Genomic DNA, 19,890 nt, shown 5'->3' with positions numbered 1-19,890 from the left:
AGGAATCAGTCAGCTTCCTCATCTTAGCCGGCACAGTTAGATAGGGAAATTTGAAGACTTTGGACACCAACTTTGGTGTAAAGCGAACATCCATTGTAATCATTCCATCACTTTCCTTAATCATATTCCACTGTTGCTCAGCGAACTCATTCTCTGCCCATGTATCCCAAGGTAGACATGCAAATTCATAAAGACCTATATGCTTGAGTCATACCTGGGTTTCCGCCTCATTTGGGTCAAATGCTACCACCGCCATCTCCACACTGCCCTGATCACTCAGAGACTCAGCCTCATCACTCTCCACCTCGATGTGCTCTTCCTGTTGCCGCGCTTTGAACAACTCCTCCATCGCCATTTTCATCGACCTAGTGTTCGGCATCGCTTCTGACGCATCATCTTGCATACCCGCCATCAGCTTTCCCTTAATATTCTCAAAAACAAATTCTCCCTTCTTCCACGACTTAACAGTCACTAAACTGCGACGTTCACACACTTGGATGTGATCCCCAACTCCTCTCACCACCTTACTCTTATGATGATGAATTTTCTCCTCGATTCGGGCACGCATGCAGGATTCGCCCAAAAAATATTCGTCCTTAAGTGAGTCACATCAGCACTAAGTGAATTTTTTGCCTTAAAATGAGTACCCCCACTAATGAGTACCTTTGTACCCTTTTGCCCAATTCCATTCCTCCTACTTTCCACTTTCGAGACTTCAAATCCAACAGTCCGAATTCCGACTTCCAGTCCGCAATCCGAATTTCAAATTCCAGATCCCTTTACAAGTTTTGAATTGCTAGAACAAATTGCCAATTCTGCCTCTGAACATTCCACTACAACTCCTAGAACACCAACTGTTAACAATTTACAGCCAATATCCTTAGTCTTATTGACCATCCACTTGGGAAGCTCAGGCACCTTTCCATAAAATTTCTTCAATCTGAATCCATTCACAGGTTTCAAAATCTTTGTTCCGAAGACATCTTTCAACAAAAATGTTCCTTGGCCCTGTTCTGATTCAATCTGATAAGGTCCCAAATATCTCAGCTTCAACTTACCCGAATGTGGTCCCAATTTAGAATTATATAACATCACCCAATCCCCTTTCTGAAAAATTTTGGATTTCACCTGCCTAGACATCCATGCTTGTCTCCTCTTCTGCCCAACTTCCACCAAATAGACACTCTGGATTCTATCCTCTTCCAATTTAAACAGTTTCTTCTGTCTATGAGAAATTGATTCCTCCGGACGTAACTTATGCTGAACTGACAACCTCAAGCTTGGAATTACATATTCCATTGGCACCACAACTTCTATCCCAAATACCAATTTGAAAGGTGTCATTCCAGTCGCCACCTTAAAAGCCGTCCAAAAAGCCCATAGTGCTGAATCCAACTTGTCATCCCAATCCGATTTGTTTTCCGACACAATCTTCTTCAAAATTCTCACCAACACTTTATTAGAGCTTTCTGCCTGCCCATTTTCTTGCGGATGATATGGAGTAGATTTCTTATGCAAAATCATATGTCTGGATGTCAACTCCTGAATCACAGAATTCAAAAAGTGTGTTCCTTGATCCGATGCCAACTCAATAGGACATCCAATTCTTGTCATAATGTTTTTATATTGAAACCGTGCCACACTTGCTGCTTTATTATCTCTCAAAGCCACCGCTTCCACCCATTTGGTAGCATAATCTGTGCAACAAGAATATATTTGGAACCTTTCCTCTTTGCCCGTGGTTTTATTGGGCCTACAAAATCCATTCCCCACTTCTGAAATGGTTCTAATGGTAAGACTGGATGATCCTGCATCCTATCCCCTTGTGTAGGCTACCCCATCTTCTGACATTGAACACATTCCTTGGCAAAACTATGTGCATCCTTCAATAACAAAGGCCACCAAAGTCCAGCTTGTAAAATTTTCCGACTTGTAATTTCCCATAGAAATGTCCTCCAGCTGATCCCCAATGTGCCTCCTGCAACACTGCTTTCTGCTCTTCATCCGGAACACATCGTCCTATAATCTGATCTGCTCCTCTTCTATATAATGCTCCAGCTATAATAAAAAATGGTCTACTCCTCAATGCAAACTTCTCCCTTTGATCCGGAGACATTGTCGAAGGTAAAACGCCATCTGTCAGAAACTGAACCATCTGATCATACCAATTGTCAAAAAGTTGTCCTTCCACTCGGAACAAATCCGCATCATGCAATTTATCTGATACTCCTGGTAATTCCTCCTTATGTTCCAATTTGTTGAGGTAATCCGCCACTGCATGCTGAGTTCCTGGAGTATGAACAACTATCTAATCAAATTCTTGCAACATGAGCGGATGCACCTTGCTAATCTGCCTTCAAGTTTTGGCTTCTTTACCAGAAACAATAAAGCCTGATGATCCACATGAAAAACCACTTTATTCCCTAACAGATAATGTCGGAATTTTTCCAAAGCAAAAATCACCAAAGCTTCCATTTCTGTAACTGTGTAATTCTTCTCCGATGCTCTCAACATTCTACTAGCATAATAAACCGGTCTAAACCATCCCTTAATCTTCTCCTGCATTAAAATAGCTCCTACTGCCATGTCGGAAGCATCAACATACACATGAAACGGCAATTTCCAATTTGGTGGTTGAAGTATAGGTGAAACTACCAACATCTTTTTGATAATCTGAAAAGCCTTCTCTCGAGCTTCTCTCGAAACAAATTCCACTTCCTTCTTGGTCAAATGACTAAGTGGTGCGCTCACATCCGCCAAATACCGTAAATACCTACCATGCCATTTGATCTGTTCATCAAACCGCATCACTGCCTTCAAATTTTCTGGAGCTTCATCTTTTTGAATCGCACTAATCTTGTCCCAATCAATCGACATTCCTTCTTGAGAGATAATATGTCCCAACAATTTTTCCTTTTGTACTTCTATTGCACACTTCTAAGGATTAAGTGACATCCGAAACATCTTACATCTTTCAAAACACTTCCTCAAATATTCCAGATGGCTGACTTTTTTTCCAAAAACTGAAAAATCATCCATAAAAATCCTCATAAAATCTGTCAAATGTGGCTCAAAGGTTTTAAAAGCTGCCTTCAAAAATGATAGTGGTCCATTCTTCAATCCAAAGCTCATCACTGTATATGCAAAATCTCCCCATTCTGTGATAAAAGCAGTTTTTTCAATATCCTCCTCAACCATTGGTATTTGATTGTACCCTGAAAATCCATCAAGAAAAGTGTACATCTCATGTCCCGCTACATCATCCAGAACTAAATCAATAAAAGGAAATGGAAATGGGTCTGCAAATGTTGTTGCATTCAATTTTTTGTAATCCACACAAACCCTTAACTTCCCCGACTTCTTGGGTACCACTACAATTGGTGACAACCATTCCGCCTGATCCACTGGCACTATGAATCCTGCATTCAACAATTTATCAAATTCCTCTTTCACTTGCTTGGCATAATTTGGATTCATCCTATATCTTTGTTGAATCATTGGAACAACATCCGTTTTCAAATTTATATGATGCTTGTACACTTGAGGATCCATGCCTTTCAAATCAGAATAGTCCCATGCAAAGACATCAATATACTCCAATAGTAATTCCTTCAAGTCCTTCTTGAAGCCATCCTCCAAATGAACACTAACTCTTACTATCTTTGGATGATCCTCCGTCCCCAAAATCAGATCCTGTAAATCATCCTCCTTAACTCGAGAAACTTTCTTTATCATCTTATAATACAGAGCTTCCGCTCTCTGAATTGCCTCCTTTGGCTCCAGTTCTGAATCCTCCATCACCGTTTCCTCTTGGATTTTCTTCTCTTCTAAATTTTTTTGTTCCACACCATCTGTATTTCCTTGCAACTGATCAATTCCCAAACTGTTCTCTTTCTCTGCATATTTGTTAATGATCCGCTCCACATCTACCTCAAATATCCGCCATAACTTTCACTTTCACATTCCCAAGAAGACACTGATCAACAGTTACATACTTCGAGAAGACTAATGGGCAACGCCCTTTCCCAAGAACATCCCTTGGAATCCCAAAAGTACAGACGTTAACATTCCAACTTCCACTAAGGTAAAACATCCAAAAATTCATAAGCTTAACACTCCCATAGCCCCATCTTTGGTCTATTTGCTCTCTAAAAGAAATTAGCTCTCATGAGAAGATATGGGTTGATCTCCACTCACAAATTTTCTCATCGTTGTTTGCACACACTCGTCTACACTAGACTAGCTTCCCTCTACACTTCCATAGCCTCATCTTTGATCTATTGCACTCTAAAGGGAAAAAAGGACTTAAAACATTGGGAGAGAAACCAAAATATTAAGGAGAACCTCTCCAAATTTGAGCATAAACTCTACAAGCTTCACACCATCTCAACATTCCTTATATATGCTAGATGTGGCTCTATAGTTGCTCTCAAATATGCACATAAATTCAGTCAAAAAAATTAGATCAAACCATAAAGAACATGGGGAAATGCTCTCACACTCACATGTGTAACAAAGGGATGTTACTAATAAGAGAGCTCCCCTTCATGTCGCTTTCATCATCAAACGACTCGAAGAGGTGTAAAAGTACAGAGGTCAACTTTTCACATATTTTTGAGGATCCCTTATCAATTTCTTATGTGCACACTCTTGTATGTATTAAAACAACAAAACTATGTACGATGTGTAGCTATCACTCATGCATAGAGACACCAAGCACACATCATCTCTGTAACCTTTGTATAAGCAAGGTTTATACACATGTGATACAAACACCATCACTCAAACTCTTGGGGGTGTCATGCATCATTTACCGTGCATGCCTTGAGCTACGTTCTCCCCATTTAGTAGTTTCTAATTATGATTTTGGTATACTTGGATTCCTTAAATGGTTGGTTGTTAACTTGTATTTAATGGTATCAAAGCTTAGCATAGATTAACATTTCCTGATATAATTAGATCCTATGCATAATTGACATTTTCCTATTCTAGATCACATTGGCACTCTCCCTCTCTCCATTGTGATTTCTAGTATTCTCCTTGCATATATTTTACATTGATCCTTTCACTAATCTCCTTTATAATCTCTCCTTTTGGTATTTCCTAGTCATGGAATATGTAGAATTGGAGTGCCACTAGCCACACTAGAGTGATCAAAAAGAGGGAAAATTTGTTGTCCACAGTCTACTCTTGGCAAAGTTTTTGAAGCCTAAATTATTTGTTCTTTTGCAAAGATCTCTGTTTAAATCACTTGATTTTTCAAAAATAGAAAACCCCTCTTGTTGAACTCAAGTGGTATATTAACATGATTATATAGTGGACCCCACGAGGATTGTTACACCCATTATGTTTGGGGAGACTTGTGCATACCTCACCCCTTCTTGTGTTTTGAGGGGAGGAATATATTGTGTGAGTGCAAGCAAAACCCACAAGGGAAAGCTCGTTGTGTGCAGACTTGGTTGCACTCATGTATGGGAACAACCTCTCCATCTAGATATGTGTAGGCACCATAGCAAGGATACTCATCCAACAACAAGTCTCTTTGTCTCTTCTCCTCCTCTACTCTCTCTCTCTCTCTCTCTCTCTCTCTCTCTCTCTCAACAAATGTATCTACTATTTAGGCATGTCAATGAACTTGCAAGGAATGGTGGCATCTTTGAATTTGCATTGCAAGTGAGGAATGTATTGTGTCAATGCAAACAAAACCCAAAGGGAAGGGTTATTGTGTGTGGTCTTGGTTGCATCCATGTGTAAACAACCTGTCCACCAACATATGTGTAGGCACCATAGCATAGGTACTCATCCAATAAAAACATTTGTTTCTTTCTCTTCCCCTTCCTTTACTCTCTCTTTGGACATATGAGGCCAAAAGAGAGCACACACAAACTTAGCTAGGCCTAACAAACTTAGCTAGGGCTTAGCTAAGTTGAACAAAAAGGACACATCAGACCGTGGGATATGCACTGAAACTCTCCAATAAGGCATGTCAAACTTACATTAGGTTTAAATCAATAACATTTTCTTGTATAACCAAAGCTTCTCGAAAGTTGTCATCACCCTACTCCCTTGCGTTAGCTAGATCCTCCTAAGAATACCTATCACACATGAAAGCTGCATAACAGGGAAAGATAAGATGACAAACTGCTCTGATGAGCCCCTCCATTGGAGGCTCAATTGCTAATTGCTTCTCATCTGCATTTCCACCCACATATGCTTGTGCCTGATCTTGAAGGCTCATAGTTTGTAGACTTGGAGTGCAGTCTAACAATGGCAAAACGGAGCCCCCCGGAATCCTGCAGATAGCAGCTGAAGGTCCACTTGGAGTGGCACTTGCATAATAAGAAACCTGGCCACCTACTGCAGGGGAGACTGTAGGTACAGCAGGTGCGGATGGCTTTATTTCAGAATCCTCAACTACTGGAGATGGAGAATGTGCCATAAAAAGTGGTGTAGAATATACCTGCAAAGGTGTTCCAATCTTTGGAATCAAGGAAGCAGAATTTGTCATGTTTTGTATGTCACTCTGAGGAGATAATTGAGAAGGCAGACATGTTTGTGGTGAAGCAGCTGCTTGCAGTTGGTGCAGCTTTTGAAGATTATTAAATGTGTTCACTGGTTGATACATTTGTTTCAATATTAGCTGCTTCATGAGCGCTCCATGTTTTGCCATCTTGCTGTCAGTACATGCATCTGCCGACAATGGCTGCAGCTGACCTTGGCGTTGCTTCTGCAACAGAAGTTGTAGTTGGTGCTGGTGCTGGTGCTGCTGCAATTGTCGTACTTGCAGTTGCTTGTTCTGTTGTTGATCATTGACGAGCTGATTTGGGTGAAAATGTTGGTCTTGTTGCTGTATACCAGGTAGGTTCATTTGCAAAGGGTAAGAAGCTATGTTATTTTGATGCAAAGCAGTAATCACATCGGCACCTCCAAGACTGTTGAGGGCCATTGGCATTATTTCAGAATCCTCAACTACTGGAGACGGGGAGGGTGCCATAAAAGGTGGTGTAGATGCATGCAAAGGTGCTGCAACATTTGAAATCAGCGAAGCAGGATATGCTATGTTTTGTAGGTAACTCTCAGGAGATAATTGAGCAGGTGGAGGTATCTGTGGCAAAGCCGCTGCTTGCAAAGATGTGCCCTTTTGCTGGTGCTGGTGCTGGTGCTGGTGCTGCTGTCGAATAATATTTCGCATGTGCGCCTGATGATTTTGGTTCATTAGCATCTGCCTCATGAGTGCTGAATGTTTTGCCATCTTGCTGTCGGTACTTGCATCCGTCAGCTGAGCATGTTGAACCATCAAAACTTGTTGCTTCAACAGATGTTGACAATGCAGTTGTTGCTGCTGCTGCCGCAGCATGAATTGTCGTATGTACAATTGCTTGCTCTGTTCTTGATCTTTGATGAGCCAATTCTGGCGAAAATGTTGTTCTTGTAGCTGTGGCTGTATACCAGGTACATTCATTGGCAAAGGGTTTATGGCACTCGGTGCAAAAGAAGCTATGTTATTTTGATGCAAAGCAGTTGCAGTTGACTGAGTAGCCACATCTATTGTTTGCTGAATTGAAGAAACATTGGATTGCAAAAAAAGGAGCGAGTTATTGGAAGCACTATTTGACTTGAGGTCAGGTGCAACTGAAAGCGGAGAGTTCATTTGTGGAATCTGCCCAGATTTATTATCAGACTGCACACTTGGTGGAGCTTGCTGAGTCTGACCTAGTGTGGCTTGCTGCTGAGATTGCTGTGGTACCTGTCTTTGCCGCTTGAAAGTCTGCATGATACTAACAATTTGCTTCTCAAACGCTTCAACTTTATCTTGCTTAAACTCTTTAGGAAGGGTTTCTTTCGAGGCTATAAGGTACGGCATCATTCGTTGCAACACTGTCTTGAAATGATTCAACTTTTGCAATCGTTCTTGTGGCATGTGCTGTGTAAGCATCAATACTGATACCATTCAAAAGTCCCACAAATTCCCGCTTTTAATTTCCAAAAAGATGAGTCCCGAATACCTTACCTGTCTGCTCCTTGTTGCGAGCATGTTCAACAGATCCTTCATGTCTTCCAAGTACTCCTCTTTAAGTGTTTGCATCTGCATCAAAAGCCAAATACTTAAGAATAGAGGTCCTAAAAAGACCATGCCGGAAAATGAAAAGAGTTGTATAGTTTCGTCTCTAAGTGACCTTGCTCCATACTATATCAGCTTGATCCAATCCTCCTGCTTGCCCCATCTGTTGCACTGAATCAACACATCCAACTACAATCACAGAAATGTGAGATCTTCTATGGAAAATGAATGGCCTTAAGGATGTGGAAAGTCAAGTGTGTGGAGGAGGCCACAAGTGTGCTGATTAGGGCAATGGTCTGTGCACGACCATTCCCAGCCGTCAAAGTCCAGGAGGGTGGGGCCCAATGCCATGTTAAGTTTTAACACCTCATGCGTGGCAAGGGACGACACGTGACTGTAGGGACGTCCTACACAGCTCCATCACCATTGTTACAGTCGAAACATGCAGCAGCTCATCATTCCCTGCAGCTCAGCGTTCCTTGAGATGACTTGGATACCAAGGATTCATTGTGCAGGCTGCAGATTACCGCCGTTGACTTGTCACTTACAAAGCACAACAGCAGTAATCTGCAATTTAGCCGACACTAGATGCACGGCTGCGATCTGCAAACCCCCAGATTTTGACGCATATGGAAAGTCAAACAGCGTAGAGGAGATGAAATGAGGTGTCTCATTTGCCTATAAAAGAGAACCTTGCACATAATCTCTCTCTCTCTCTCTCTCTCTCTCTCTCTCTCTCTCTCGGCTGTCCATCCATTGTCCCCTACTCTATTTGGTATGTATATAGATGAGGTTTCAAATTACATTGACAGAGAGGGTGACAGAGGTGCCCAGATAGCAAGGACATGGATTCCATTGTTGTTATATGCTAATGACATTGTGTTGATCTCTGACTCACCAGAGGGTATGCAACGATTTGGATGCATTACATAACTTTGCGGAGGATAGCAGATTGTGTCTGTAAACCTTGTTAAAACCAAGGTTATGGTGTTTAACACCACATCGCAGTGGATCAGGAAATCAGCACCTACATTCAATTATAATCGTGGAGTACACAGATGCACACACCTATCTTGTGGTAGTCTTCACTGGGCCAAGGTTTTCTTTGAAAAGAGGAGCAGAGACTAGACTGACCAGAGCGTATCCAGCCTTGGGAGGATTGGAGAGGGTGTGTTCGCAGGTTCAGTTCTAGGAACACTGAACAGAACTCTGGCTCTTTGATACCTTCAGTTCTAGGATTGGAGAGGGTGTGTTCGCATGTTCAGTTCTAGGAACCGTGAACAAAACTCTGGTTCTTTGATACCTCGGTAGCTTCAGCTATGCTCTACGGGGTTCAGGTTTGGGGACCCTCTGTGGGTCAAAATGGGTGGAGAGGCATGGAGAGGCCCTTGGTAACTATGGTCTCCCGACTGATTAGAGCCAAGGCCTCCGTGCCACACGAGATCATTAGAGCGGAGTTAGCAGCCCCTTCTATGGAGATAAGAGGGGCTTACCAGACTAGTCTCCTTTATGCACAGCCTATGGGATACTGCCAGAGACAGATTAGCCAGATTGGTCCTAGAGTCCGCCAACAGTTAGGTTCACAAGAGGACACGTCATGCTGGTATGCCCAGATGTCAGCATGGTTCTAGATACATGGCTTCAGCATGGTCATCTTGTCGCCCTTTCAGTCCTCCCTTGATGCACCATCGTGTCTCTTACTTAGGCGGAAATTACTAGACTTACTCGCAAGGCACTAACCCAGTTGCACACCAAGAGGACATGGATAGAGCCAACATAAGAGTTGGGCATGAAGATGGCTTTCTATAAAGAGCATCTTCTCCGACTCACAAGGGACGGATTTGTGATTTGACCCAGCTATATGGATACACATCTATCTCATGGGTTGCGGTGTGCCATTGGTCAGATACGGACATCTTCACACCAACTTAAGATTGAGACTAGTAGATCCAAAGGGATACCAGCAGTCGACAAGATATGCCTGTTAGAGTTCAGGCATCTCTCTAGATTCGTCCAATCGGTCTCAATTTCTCCCAGGGAAGGTGTTAGGAAGTGAGGGTTGTTTTGTGGCTGTGTCCGTCCAGTGTGAGGTAGGTTTCTCATGCCCGATTGTGTTTAGCCATGTTTAGCTCGGGTTTTGGCTTTGTTTTATGGCCAGTGTCACGTGACACATCCTACCCTATGTGTCCGTGGACAAGCTACAGCACGACAAGGGTTCAATCAATCCAGTCAGTCTAGATTTAGAAATGTTCTGGCACTTCGGTGAGTCTGTTCGCAGACCGTGCATATCCAATCACTTAGTGTAGATGCATATCCTTTGGTTGCACACAGCATGACCATAAGCATTCCCATCAGAATCCTTCAGGGGAATTTTCCAGTGCATTTAGCCTATTTTACCTATTTTTGACATTTTTCACTTATTACTTTTAAGTGACTTTTGTTGGAAAGTAGATAGGGCAATTTTTCTAAGTTTGTATATAAGCAAACTAGAGTTAGCACTAATTGGCAGAAGAGGCAGCAGGAGCCCAAGCTCAACACGCAACTTTTCATGCAAGAACCCTTGGTGGCGGTTTCCCCTCCAAGCAAAGACTCTCTCCCCTAGCGTTTTTCATCAAGTACCATCGCCAGCAGATCCTCAGCCTTGGCGTTTTTCCATCCAAGCAAGTATCGCCAAAGATCCTCAGTTGCTAGCGTTTTTCCTCCAAAGAAAACTCTGCAGCCCTGGCGTTTTTCAACAAGATAAGCAACAACAGATTCCAGCCTTGACAACCATACAGACCCGCAGATTTCAGTCCGCAAGAAGCAGCCCACAACAGCATTTTGCAGCAGCAAAAATCAGCCCCAATTCAGCGTTTTGATTTGCAGCAGATTTCAACCTTAAGCGTTTTTGGACAGCAGATAAGTAGCTTCAGTTTTCAGCCCTAGCGTCGGCCTCGTCACCCCCGTCGACACCGACATAGCCTAGACTTGCATCAGTCACATGCATTCAGTTTGTGCAATCAATAGTAGACCACTCTCGCCGACGAGAGTGCGGCCTTCGGAGGAGGGTTTTACAACGTCTTTGGTGTCATATTCTCTTCTCTATCTCTCAGTCTCGTACACTTGCAAGCACAGTGTCCATTCACTTGTTTGTGATCATTGCACTCTCTCATTAAGAACGGAAGGCTCCTCCTTCCATAAGAACAAAGAGAAACCTTGAGCACATTATGGAGCACTCATCTTGAGAAAGAACAACATTCATTCCACTGCACCTTACATTGGTATCAGAGCTTTGGCAGTGTTCTGTATCACTCAAGGAAAGAACCACAAGAATCACAAGAATTTTTTTGCTTATTGCGGTCGCACAAACCCAAGTTCGCTTGGGCGTGTCGATTCCTAATCGTGTTTTTGAATAGTAACAGGAATCCCAAGAAAGAAGGGCTTGTCCAGCCTCCCCTTGTACCTCTTTTCACTCATTGAGAGCGGACCGTGCACTTAGCGGCCGGCCAATCGACGTGAGGTGGGAAAAAGCAACCTTGGTGTGAGCGCAAGGCCGCCAAGGGGTGCGCCCGCGGAAAAGAGCAGACCTCGGGTGAAGAGAAGATCCTTCTCTAACATAGGTTGCAAGTGAACTTAAGAACTCAAGAACCCCTAGAACCAAGACCCCCAAGAACCTAAGTTCCTTGTGAACTTAAGAACCCAAGACCACAAGAACCCAAGACTTTAGTGGATGGTCATCACTCGAAGCAGAATGGATACTTCGCTTGGAGGTGATGAGCATGAGAGAGGCGAAGAAGAATTTTCCCCACCAGGAGGTTTTTCCGACCCTCCCCCTTCCCCATCTACGTCAAGGATTTCACTAACTCCTATGGAGGAGTTGGAGAAGATGTTTATGGAAAGGAAGTTAGAACACGAAGCAAGAAATGCAGAAAGAATGGCATAAATGATTCGCAAACACATAGAAAGAGAAGCAGAAAGAAAGGCGTCCATAGAGCGTGAGCATGAGCAAGCGCGACACGTGCAAGAGTTGTTGCGACTCTTTTCTCAAGTACAGACACAGATGCAAGAGATTCAAGAAAAGGAGACTCTCTCAATCTCTTCTTCTCCAAAGAAAGACACACATGATTTGCATGATTATTTGAATAATAATGATGAGCATGATGATTTGGTTGACAATGACAAGCATGATGATTTGCATGATGATCAAGAAGTGATTTCTCACAAGCATGATGAGTTGCATGAAGATGACGTGATTGTTCACAAGGATGATGAGTTAGTTGATGCTTTTTCTAGCGAAGCTAACCTCATTGCAGATTCGATCAATCACGAAGGATCGATCTTGGCTCTTGAGCTTAGGTCCAAAGAACCCCTTCAGGAAGAACCGATCTTGGCTCTCGAGTCCTAGGTCCAAAGAACCCTTACAGGAAGTACTATGTGTTCGCATGATTAGTCAGCACGCATTGTTCGTGTTTCATTCGTGATCGTTTCCTGTATTCTAGTCAGCGTCTTTATGTAATCCCTTTTCCTAGGCATGACATATTGTACGTTTAGTACGTTTCACTCATGAATGAGCACGGATGTATGCAGATTGTTCATGAAAAGCTGAAAAGTATGCATGTAAGGAAGTCACATTCCATGTCTCTTCCTTGGCATGACATAGTTGTAGAAAGAGCACATGAAAGTACGAGCATTAAGCATGGGCATTTCCGTTGTGAATTGCCACAGTTGAATGCTCTAGATCATAAAAGAGAGATTCGATCTCATTGTTTGCGTGTTCAAGGAAGTCACATTCCATGTCTCTTCCTTGGCATAACACATTCATAGAAAGAGCACATGAAAGTATGAGCACCAAGCATGGGCATTTCCATTGTGATTTGCCACAGTTGATTGCTTTAGATCATAAGAGAAAGATTCGATCTCATTGTTTGCGTGTGTGTAGTGAACGGTTTGGCACTACGTCTAATTGTTCATCTACATTGCATGCACAGTCTTTAGAGAAGACAAGATTTTTTCCAGCCACTTTACATGGAATGGGTATGTTCATGGTTTTGTGTTGGAAATGGTTTCAGGAATTTTCAGCCATGGAGATTCTTGAAGAAGAAAGAAACATGACTCTCGACGAAGTTGAAGCATTGAAGGAGCCACAGAAGACTTTGTGTCGCTTTCAGCGCAGCCCAAAGAAGCAAGCGTTGCAGACCTTTATGAAGTTCAAGTACCGCACGACCCACACATTGGAGTGGGCCGGCGAAGAGTCCCTTCCAGGATTCCGGATGCTGTTGGCGATCTCCCCAGACGCCATATAGTTCGGTACCAGTACCTCACTTTGAAAAGAGGGGATGTCACGTGACACATCCAACCCTATGTGTCTATGGACAAGCTACAGCATAACAGGGTTCAGTCAGTCCAGTCAATCTAGATTAGAAGTATTATGGCACTTTTTGTGAGTCTATTCGTAGACCGTGCATGCCCAGTCACTTGGTATAGATGCATATCCTCTGGTTGCACACAGCATGATCATCAGTATTCCCATCAGAATCCATTAGAATCAGTTAGGGAATTTTTCCAGTGCATTTAGCCTATTTCCCCTATTTTTGACATTTTTCACTTATTAATTTAAGTGACTTCATAAACAATGTGTTATTCATCATTCTATATGGTGGTTGGTGCAATTCTTTGGCTCTTCATCATCGAAGAGTCGATTCCTCAGTAGCCTCATTCTTTGGACTTCCCGTAGCAACTTGGAGTTTCCGGCAGGTTTCCGACTCTTTCCTCGAGGGTGGAGGACTTTAGAGTTGGGAAATAATAATGATACCAACAGTTTATGCCTTTACTCTTAATGTTGATGCATTCTCTTGGAGAGGTCAACAACAGTACCTTCTGCAGATGCTCATTGTGAGACTTGGGAGTCGGTTGAGTTGAGGAGATTCTTGATAGAGCTGGATTTCCTCTTAGCGAACAGGATTTTACTTCTTGGACGTCTTTCAGGAGTAGCAGTTGGATTGTTTCATTGTAGGATACTTTTGTACTGCGAAGTTTGTAGCAAATATCCTCGTCCACGAAACCCTCTCTTTCCAATTGCAGATTGCTCACTCCAGCTTCCTAGTCCGACTTCCTTTCTAGGAGCTGAGAGGGGGTGTTAAGAGTTCATGCATTTCTCTGGATTCGTCCAGTCAGTGCAAATTTCTCCCAGGGATAGGTGATAGGGAGTGAAGGATTTGTGGCTGTGCCCAGCCAGTGTAAGGTAGGTTTCTCATGTCGGGTTGTGAGTAGCCATGTTTAGCTCGGGTTTTGGCTTTGTTCCATGGCCAGATAGCAGATAGGCTCCTGGAGGCCTGGGATATTTTATCTCCCTCCCCCCTATCTTTTCCCCCAAGCATCTGATGCCTCTCTGCTATTTTCTCCCTTTTCTCAAGGTCATGGAGCTGGAGGGTTGGGTCGGACAGATTCGTGTAGGTCATATATAAGACATGGTGGGGCCATGAAACCGGCCCATAGGGCGGTAGACTTTAGCTTTCACCCGAATCTTTACATGTACTTCACAACACAAAGGAACTTCACGAATAAGCCTATGACTGGAATTCAAATGCTAGGTGCAGCGGAATGATTGTTTGCGCTTTGCTCAAGATGAGTGCTCCGAACTATGCTCAAGGTTCCTTTTGCTCTTATGGAAGGGAGAGCCTTCCGTTCTTAATGAGAGATGCTATAATCACAAACAAAGTGAATGGATATTGTGCGTGCAAGTGAATGAGACTGAGAGAAGGAGAGAGAAGAGATATGACACCCGAGAGGTTGTAAAACCCTCCTCCGAAGGCCCCACTCTCGTCGGCGAGAGTGGTCTACTTTGATTACACAAAGGTGTACAATGCATATGCAATGGACTGATGCAAATGGACTATGCCGATGACGACGACGGTGATGACGACGATGACTTGATGGCTGAAATCTGAGATCTTCTAATCGCTGAATTTTGGGACTGTTTCGGTGGTTGAAAATGACTGTTTTGGCTGCGTTTTCTTGGCTGAAAATGGGGGGAACATCTGCAACCGTCTAGGGGCTGATCTGTTGCTGCGTCATAGGCTGAAAACTGCAAGAATCCAACTGCTGAATTTTGCGTTTTTGACAGGGCTGAAAAAACGCTGAATCTGCAATGATGCTGGCGTTTTTGTCAAGGGCTGAAAAACGCTGGCTGGGATGTATCTGCTGAGGTTGGAAACGCCAGGCAAGAGGACTTGTCGGCGATGGCTTGCTGGGAGGAAACGCCAAAGGGAAAGAGTGGATGGCGAGGGTCTACTGTTGAGGGGAGTACTGCTGAGAAGTTGCTTGTTGAGCGGGAAGCTCCTGCTGCCAAAAAGTGCTAACTTGGGTTTGCTTATATATTAACTTAGCAAAATTGCCCTACCTACTTTTGTTGGAAAGTCACTTAAAAATAATAAGTGAATACCAATAAATAGGAAAATAGGCTAAATGCACTGGAAAATTCCCTTGACTGAATCTGATGGATTTTGAAGGGAATACTGATGATCATGCTGTGTGCAACCGGAGGATATGAAATGTCACATGACACATCCCAAACCTATGTGCCCGTGGACAAGCTACACCATAACAGGGTTTCCATCAAAGTGCAGTCAAGTTATAGGAGTGATCTGGCACTTTTGTGAGTCTATTCGTAGACCGTGCATGCCCAATCACTCGGTATAGGTGCATATCCTCTGGTTGCATAAGCACAAGCATAAGCATTTCCATCAGATTCCGTCAGAGTCAGTTTGGGGATTTTCAGATGACTTTATCCCATTTTCCCCTATTTTTGACATTTTTCACTTATTTATTAAGTGACTTTTGTTGGGTACTCAGTAGGGAAAATTGGGTAAGTTAATTTATAAGCAAACCCAAGTTAGCACAAATTGGAGATGAGCAGAGAGCACAACAGGCTTCCCCAAGCAGTAGGTGTTCCCTCCCTCTCAGCAAGAACCTCCCCATCCCCTTGGTGAGGCCAGAACATCAAGCCTAGCGTTTTCATCATAGAGCATCTTTTCCCCGCCGGTGTTTACTAGATTGCCATCGCCATCCCTTGTGCTGCCTAGAGTTTTCACATATTGCAAGGGATCGCCAGCAAGAGGAAGGACTAGCGTTTTCACCTTGTTCAGGCCAGCGTTTTTGCAAGATACTAACGCCAGCAAACAGTCAGTTTTGGCAGCGTTTTTGGACCAGCCTTGGTAGCGTTTTTGGGACCAGCCTTGGCAACGATTTTCAGCCTCACATATCCTGCTGTGGCAGCGTTTTCAGCCAGTGTATCTACACCCAAAACGCAGCTTCAATAAGCCCAATGGAGGAGGTTTTTACACAGCGTTTTTACCTCGGTATTTCAGCCAACAAGCAAGACCAATTCAGCCATTAACAGCAGAGAAAAACACAGCCAATTCAGCCCCGAAGTGGCACGGGTTTTCAGCTTTTGCCCCTTTGCAGACAGCAGATAAAGAAGCATCTATTTCAGCCCGGAAATCTTCATCGTCATCACCGACATAGTTCCCGTTGCATCAGTCTTATAAAAGAGATAAGCGAACTCAAAAGATTATGTACAGAAAGTTACATGAAGTGGAGTTGAATGAGGAAATGAAAAGCGTAACTTAATTAAAAAATTGAGGAACGTTTAATAGTTGTGTGTCTACCGTTCGCCAAGATTTGAGAACTAAGCTTTGATGGATAGTTTGGTATTTGAGGCATAAGGCACCATGTCTTTTGCAACCTTTACCTATGCCTAGGACCTCGGGAAATTATATCAATGGATTTTTAAAACAATCTTTCCAAGACTCAGAGTGGGCACCATGGCATCTAGACAGTCATTGACAGATTTAGCAAGCATGCTCACTTTATTTCAATCAAGAAGACGGTTAAGCCAGATTATTTGGCTAAACTGTTTGTCTCGCAAATATCTCAGCTTCATGGCATGCCTCAGTCTATGGTTTCAGATAGAGATCCTCATTTCATGAGCTTGTTCTAGGGGGCAATTTGGGAGAATATTGGTACTAGGTTATATTTCTCGTCTACTTTCCACCACAGATAGATGGATTAACGTATTGGCAAATGTTGTGAATACTCAAACTGCACTCCCACGCTTTTTGGAGGAAGAAGATTCAATTCTACTTGGCATAAAGAGGAAATTAGTATATGATCACTGTTATTTAAGTGGACTAGTTCGGCTGTTGCTAACGATGGAAGCACTAATGGATCTCGTACTCACAAAATTATATAAGAACGAGCAAGTAATGGTGAATGAGCAATGGTTACCGCACTCGGTCGCAATACAACAGCATCAATGAGAAGATTCGTTAGCAAGGAACCCTCTAGATAGCGTAGAAGAGGAGGCCAAAATGAGCCCAAATAAAAAAATCAACTTCACAATGTTACCAATGCTCATCAAGTTATTGATTGTAATGACACCGTAGCATCCATCACTCTGGGTGAAGGTAATCAGGCCCTTAGTTTACTCAAAGATGAATATTGTGAAGAATTGAGCTTTCCTTCTCTTTTTTTTCGGGGAAGCAAGAAAGTATCACAAAGAAGCTAAGAAGAACTATCAAAGAATCGTAAAGTTGGTGCTTCTACATAAGGATAAGTGTTTTTCTTTGAGAGAATTTATTTTTCAAAGCTGTAAAATTTTTAAATCAGAATATTTTGTCCTCAATGTGGTCGCTTGCGCAAAGGCAAAGTAGGGTCACGAAATTTGCATGTAAGAAATGCTTTGGGTGACACGAACATCGAGACTCTTTTACATTTTAGATTAGGCTTCATAGATTTTGAGGCATTGCCAACTTCTCTAGATTATAAAGAGAAGTTCAAAAAGAACATACTTGTGATTACATTATCCGTAGGAGAGCGGCGCTGGAAAAATCTTTTGGGTAGTTTAGAAAAAGTAACTAATGTAGTACAAGCCTCAAATGAGACAAAGAGTGTCTATGTTTGCCGGCTTTTGCTGCAAGTAGATCCCATGACAACGGCGAGGTACTACTTATATTGATTTCAGAAGTTCAATGTTAACTAAGACGACCTCAGTTAACTGAAGCTGCTAAAGGCCCGAGCCTTACGGATGCACATCAAAGATCAACATGAAGAAGCAATAAAGATTGGAGTTACACATTTTTTACATTTTCCAAAATGGCCATGTATTGTAAATTTTTATTTCAAGCCATTGTAATATTTTTAATGTGTTACGGACTCAATGGAAGTTCCAAGCTGTAAAGAAAAGGTCATTTAGTGTGCCTAGGTTGCAGATTCAGTAAATGGTGGAGCCCTAAAGGCCTTGGGCACCCGGACATTGCATATTTTTACCCTAAGTATATAAGGCAGTGTGTAAAAGAAATTAGGGTTCACAAGCTCATTTGTTGAGATCACTCTTTGGTGAGAGCTCATGAGGTGTGTGGCTATGGAGTCCTTGAGCTTCTCCTTGCTCATGTGACTTGATTAACACTAATCAATGCTTAATTCTCTTTCACTATGCCTCTCTCATACTTCTTGTGATTGCTAATGATGCTTTGATTAGCTAGATCGTAACTAATTAGTGGTTAATTCCTCTCTAATTTTGTGTGATTGTCCTCTTTTGCTTGTGTGTTCATGTAGGTTTGATTGGAGTGTGGTGCTCAATAGATCTATGTGTGTATGCTTGTGATTAGTGTGTTGCATGATAGGATTAGTGTTGTGTGCATCTTGCAATCGTTAATGTGTGTGATTGGGTTGATTTGAGGTGAAGGGAAGTGGATGTGGAGATTGCCAATCATTATGGCTTAGCTCCTCAATAGGCCGAGAAGCTCACCTCATAGAGTCACCATTCGTGTTGCCATGATTAAATCACTAATTGTGTGATTGTTTCCATGCCCTAGCCAAGTAGCTCATCTCTCCAGATTCATAATTTTGTTGGTGATGGAAGCTATGCTACGATGGTACCCCCAACATTTGGCGCCGTTGCCGAGGACGATGGCCTATGCTAGTGTAATTGTGGCATAATCGGATGTGTTTCCTCACTAATTTCACTTGTGTATTTATGGTTTTGTGGATTTTGGATGTGTGTGCATGAATGTGTTCATTTTTCCCTAATTTGTCACCGTACTTGTCAATTATGTGCTTACACACTCTAATTTCACACTAACCCCTTTATAATTTCACTAATTATTGCTAACTTACACTAATTTTCTACTAAAGATTGGAGCTTTCAACCATTCAACCGATCTTCATTGAAAAGGTAAACAAGGTGGTATTCTCAACCTCCCTAAAATCTAAACATGTGTATAGATGAGTAGAGATGCCATGATGATGCTATGTTATGCTATGCTAATTAACACCATGTCTATGCTATGATATGCTATGTTAATTACAATGCCATGTCGATGCTATGTTATGCTTTGAAATTTTTTGAGATGTTCATTTTCATGCCGTCGTAATGCCAAAAATTTTCAGATTTGGAGACATATGGAATGGACATGTTCAATTGCTAATTGGTGAATATACATTGCTAATTGTGTGCCTAATTGATATAATTGCATGCTTGAATGTTCAATTGCAAGTGTGTGTGCATTCTAATTGAGTGCGTGTATGCCTAATTTTAGGTGTGTATGCACTATGTTGCCCTTGATTGTGCACCTAAAAATCAATGTGTGCTTAATAATTTTTCAATTGTGATGATTGATTTGTATTGTGGTCATGCTTAACTAGAGATTCACAGAGATTTGTGAATTCAAATTGCAATTTTGGCAAGATTAACCCTTTTGTGTGCGCACATAAAAATTGATAAAAACTGCCAATTATTAGTGTGTGTGTGTGACTAAAAAGTGCTTAATGTGCATGATTAATTCAATGTT

At 42.3% G+C, this 19,890-nt stretch overlaps 2 protein-coding genes across 2 annotated transcripts; both read right to left on the bottom strand.

The window, feature by feature from the left end:
- Positions 1–762: 762 nt before the first annotated feature.
- LOC147457058 (uncharacterized) lies at positions 763–1,344 on the bottom strand. Its single transcript, XM_086513269.1, has one exon. It carries the CDS (start codon positions 1,342–1,344, stop codon positions 763–765), a length of 582 nt encoding a protein of 193 aa, XP_086369395.1.
- Positions 1,345–5,984: 4,640 nt separating this feature from the next.
- LOC147457057 (uncharacterized) lies at positions 5,985–9,004 on the bottom strand. The gene has a single exon (XM_086513505.1). The coding sequence runs from the start codon at positions 7,949–7,951 to the stop codon at positions 6,086–6,088; it is 1,866 nt and encodes a 621-aa protein (XP_086369631.1). The 5' UTR covers positions 7,952–9,004; the 3' UTR covers positions 5,985–6,085.
- Positions 9,005–19,890: the final 10,886 nt, after the last annotated feature.

The sequence above is a fragment of the Adiantum capillus-veneris genome, chromosome 5 (assembly GCF_014529385.1).
Source record: "Adiantum capillus-veneris isolate H3 chromosome 5, ASM1452938v2, whole genome shotgun sequence".
Lineage (NCBI taxonomy): Eukaryota > Viridiplantae > Streptophyta > Polypodiopsida > Polypodiales > Pteridaceae > Adiantum > Adiantum capillus-veneris.
Note: the sequence above shows the minus strand (reverse complement) of the source record. Positions and strands in the feature narration are given on the sequence as shown.

Excerpts from the sequence above, each read along its gene's own strand:
- LOC147457058 (XM_086513269.1), bottom strand. The coding sequence starts at position 1,344 with ATGACACCTTTCAAATTGGTATTTGGGATAGAAGTTGTGGTGCCAATG.
- LOC147457057 (XM_086513505.1), bottom strand. The coding sequence starts at position 7,951 with ATGGTATCAGTATTGATGCTTACACAGCACATGCCACAAGAACGATTG.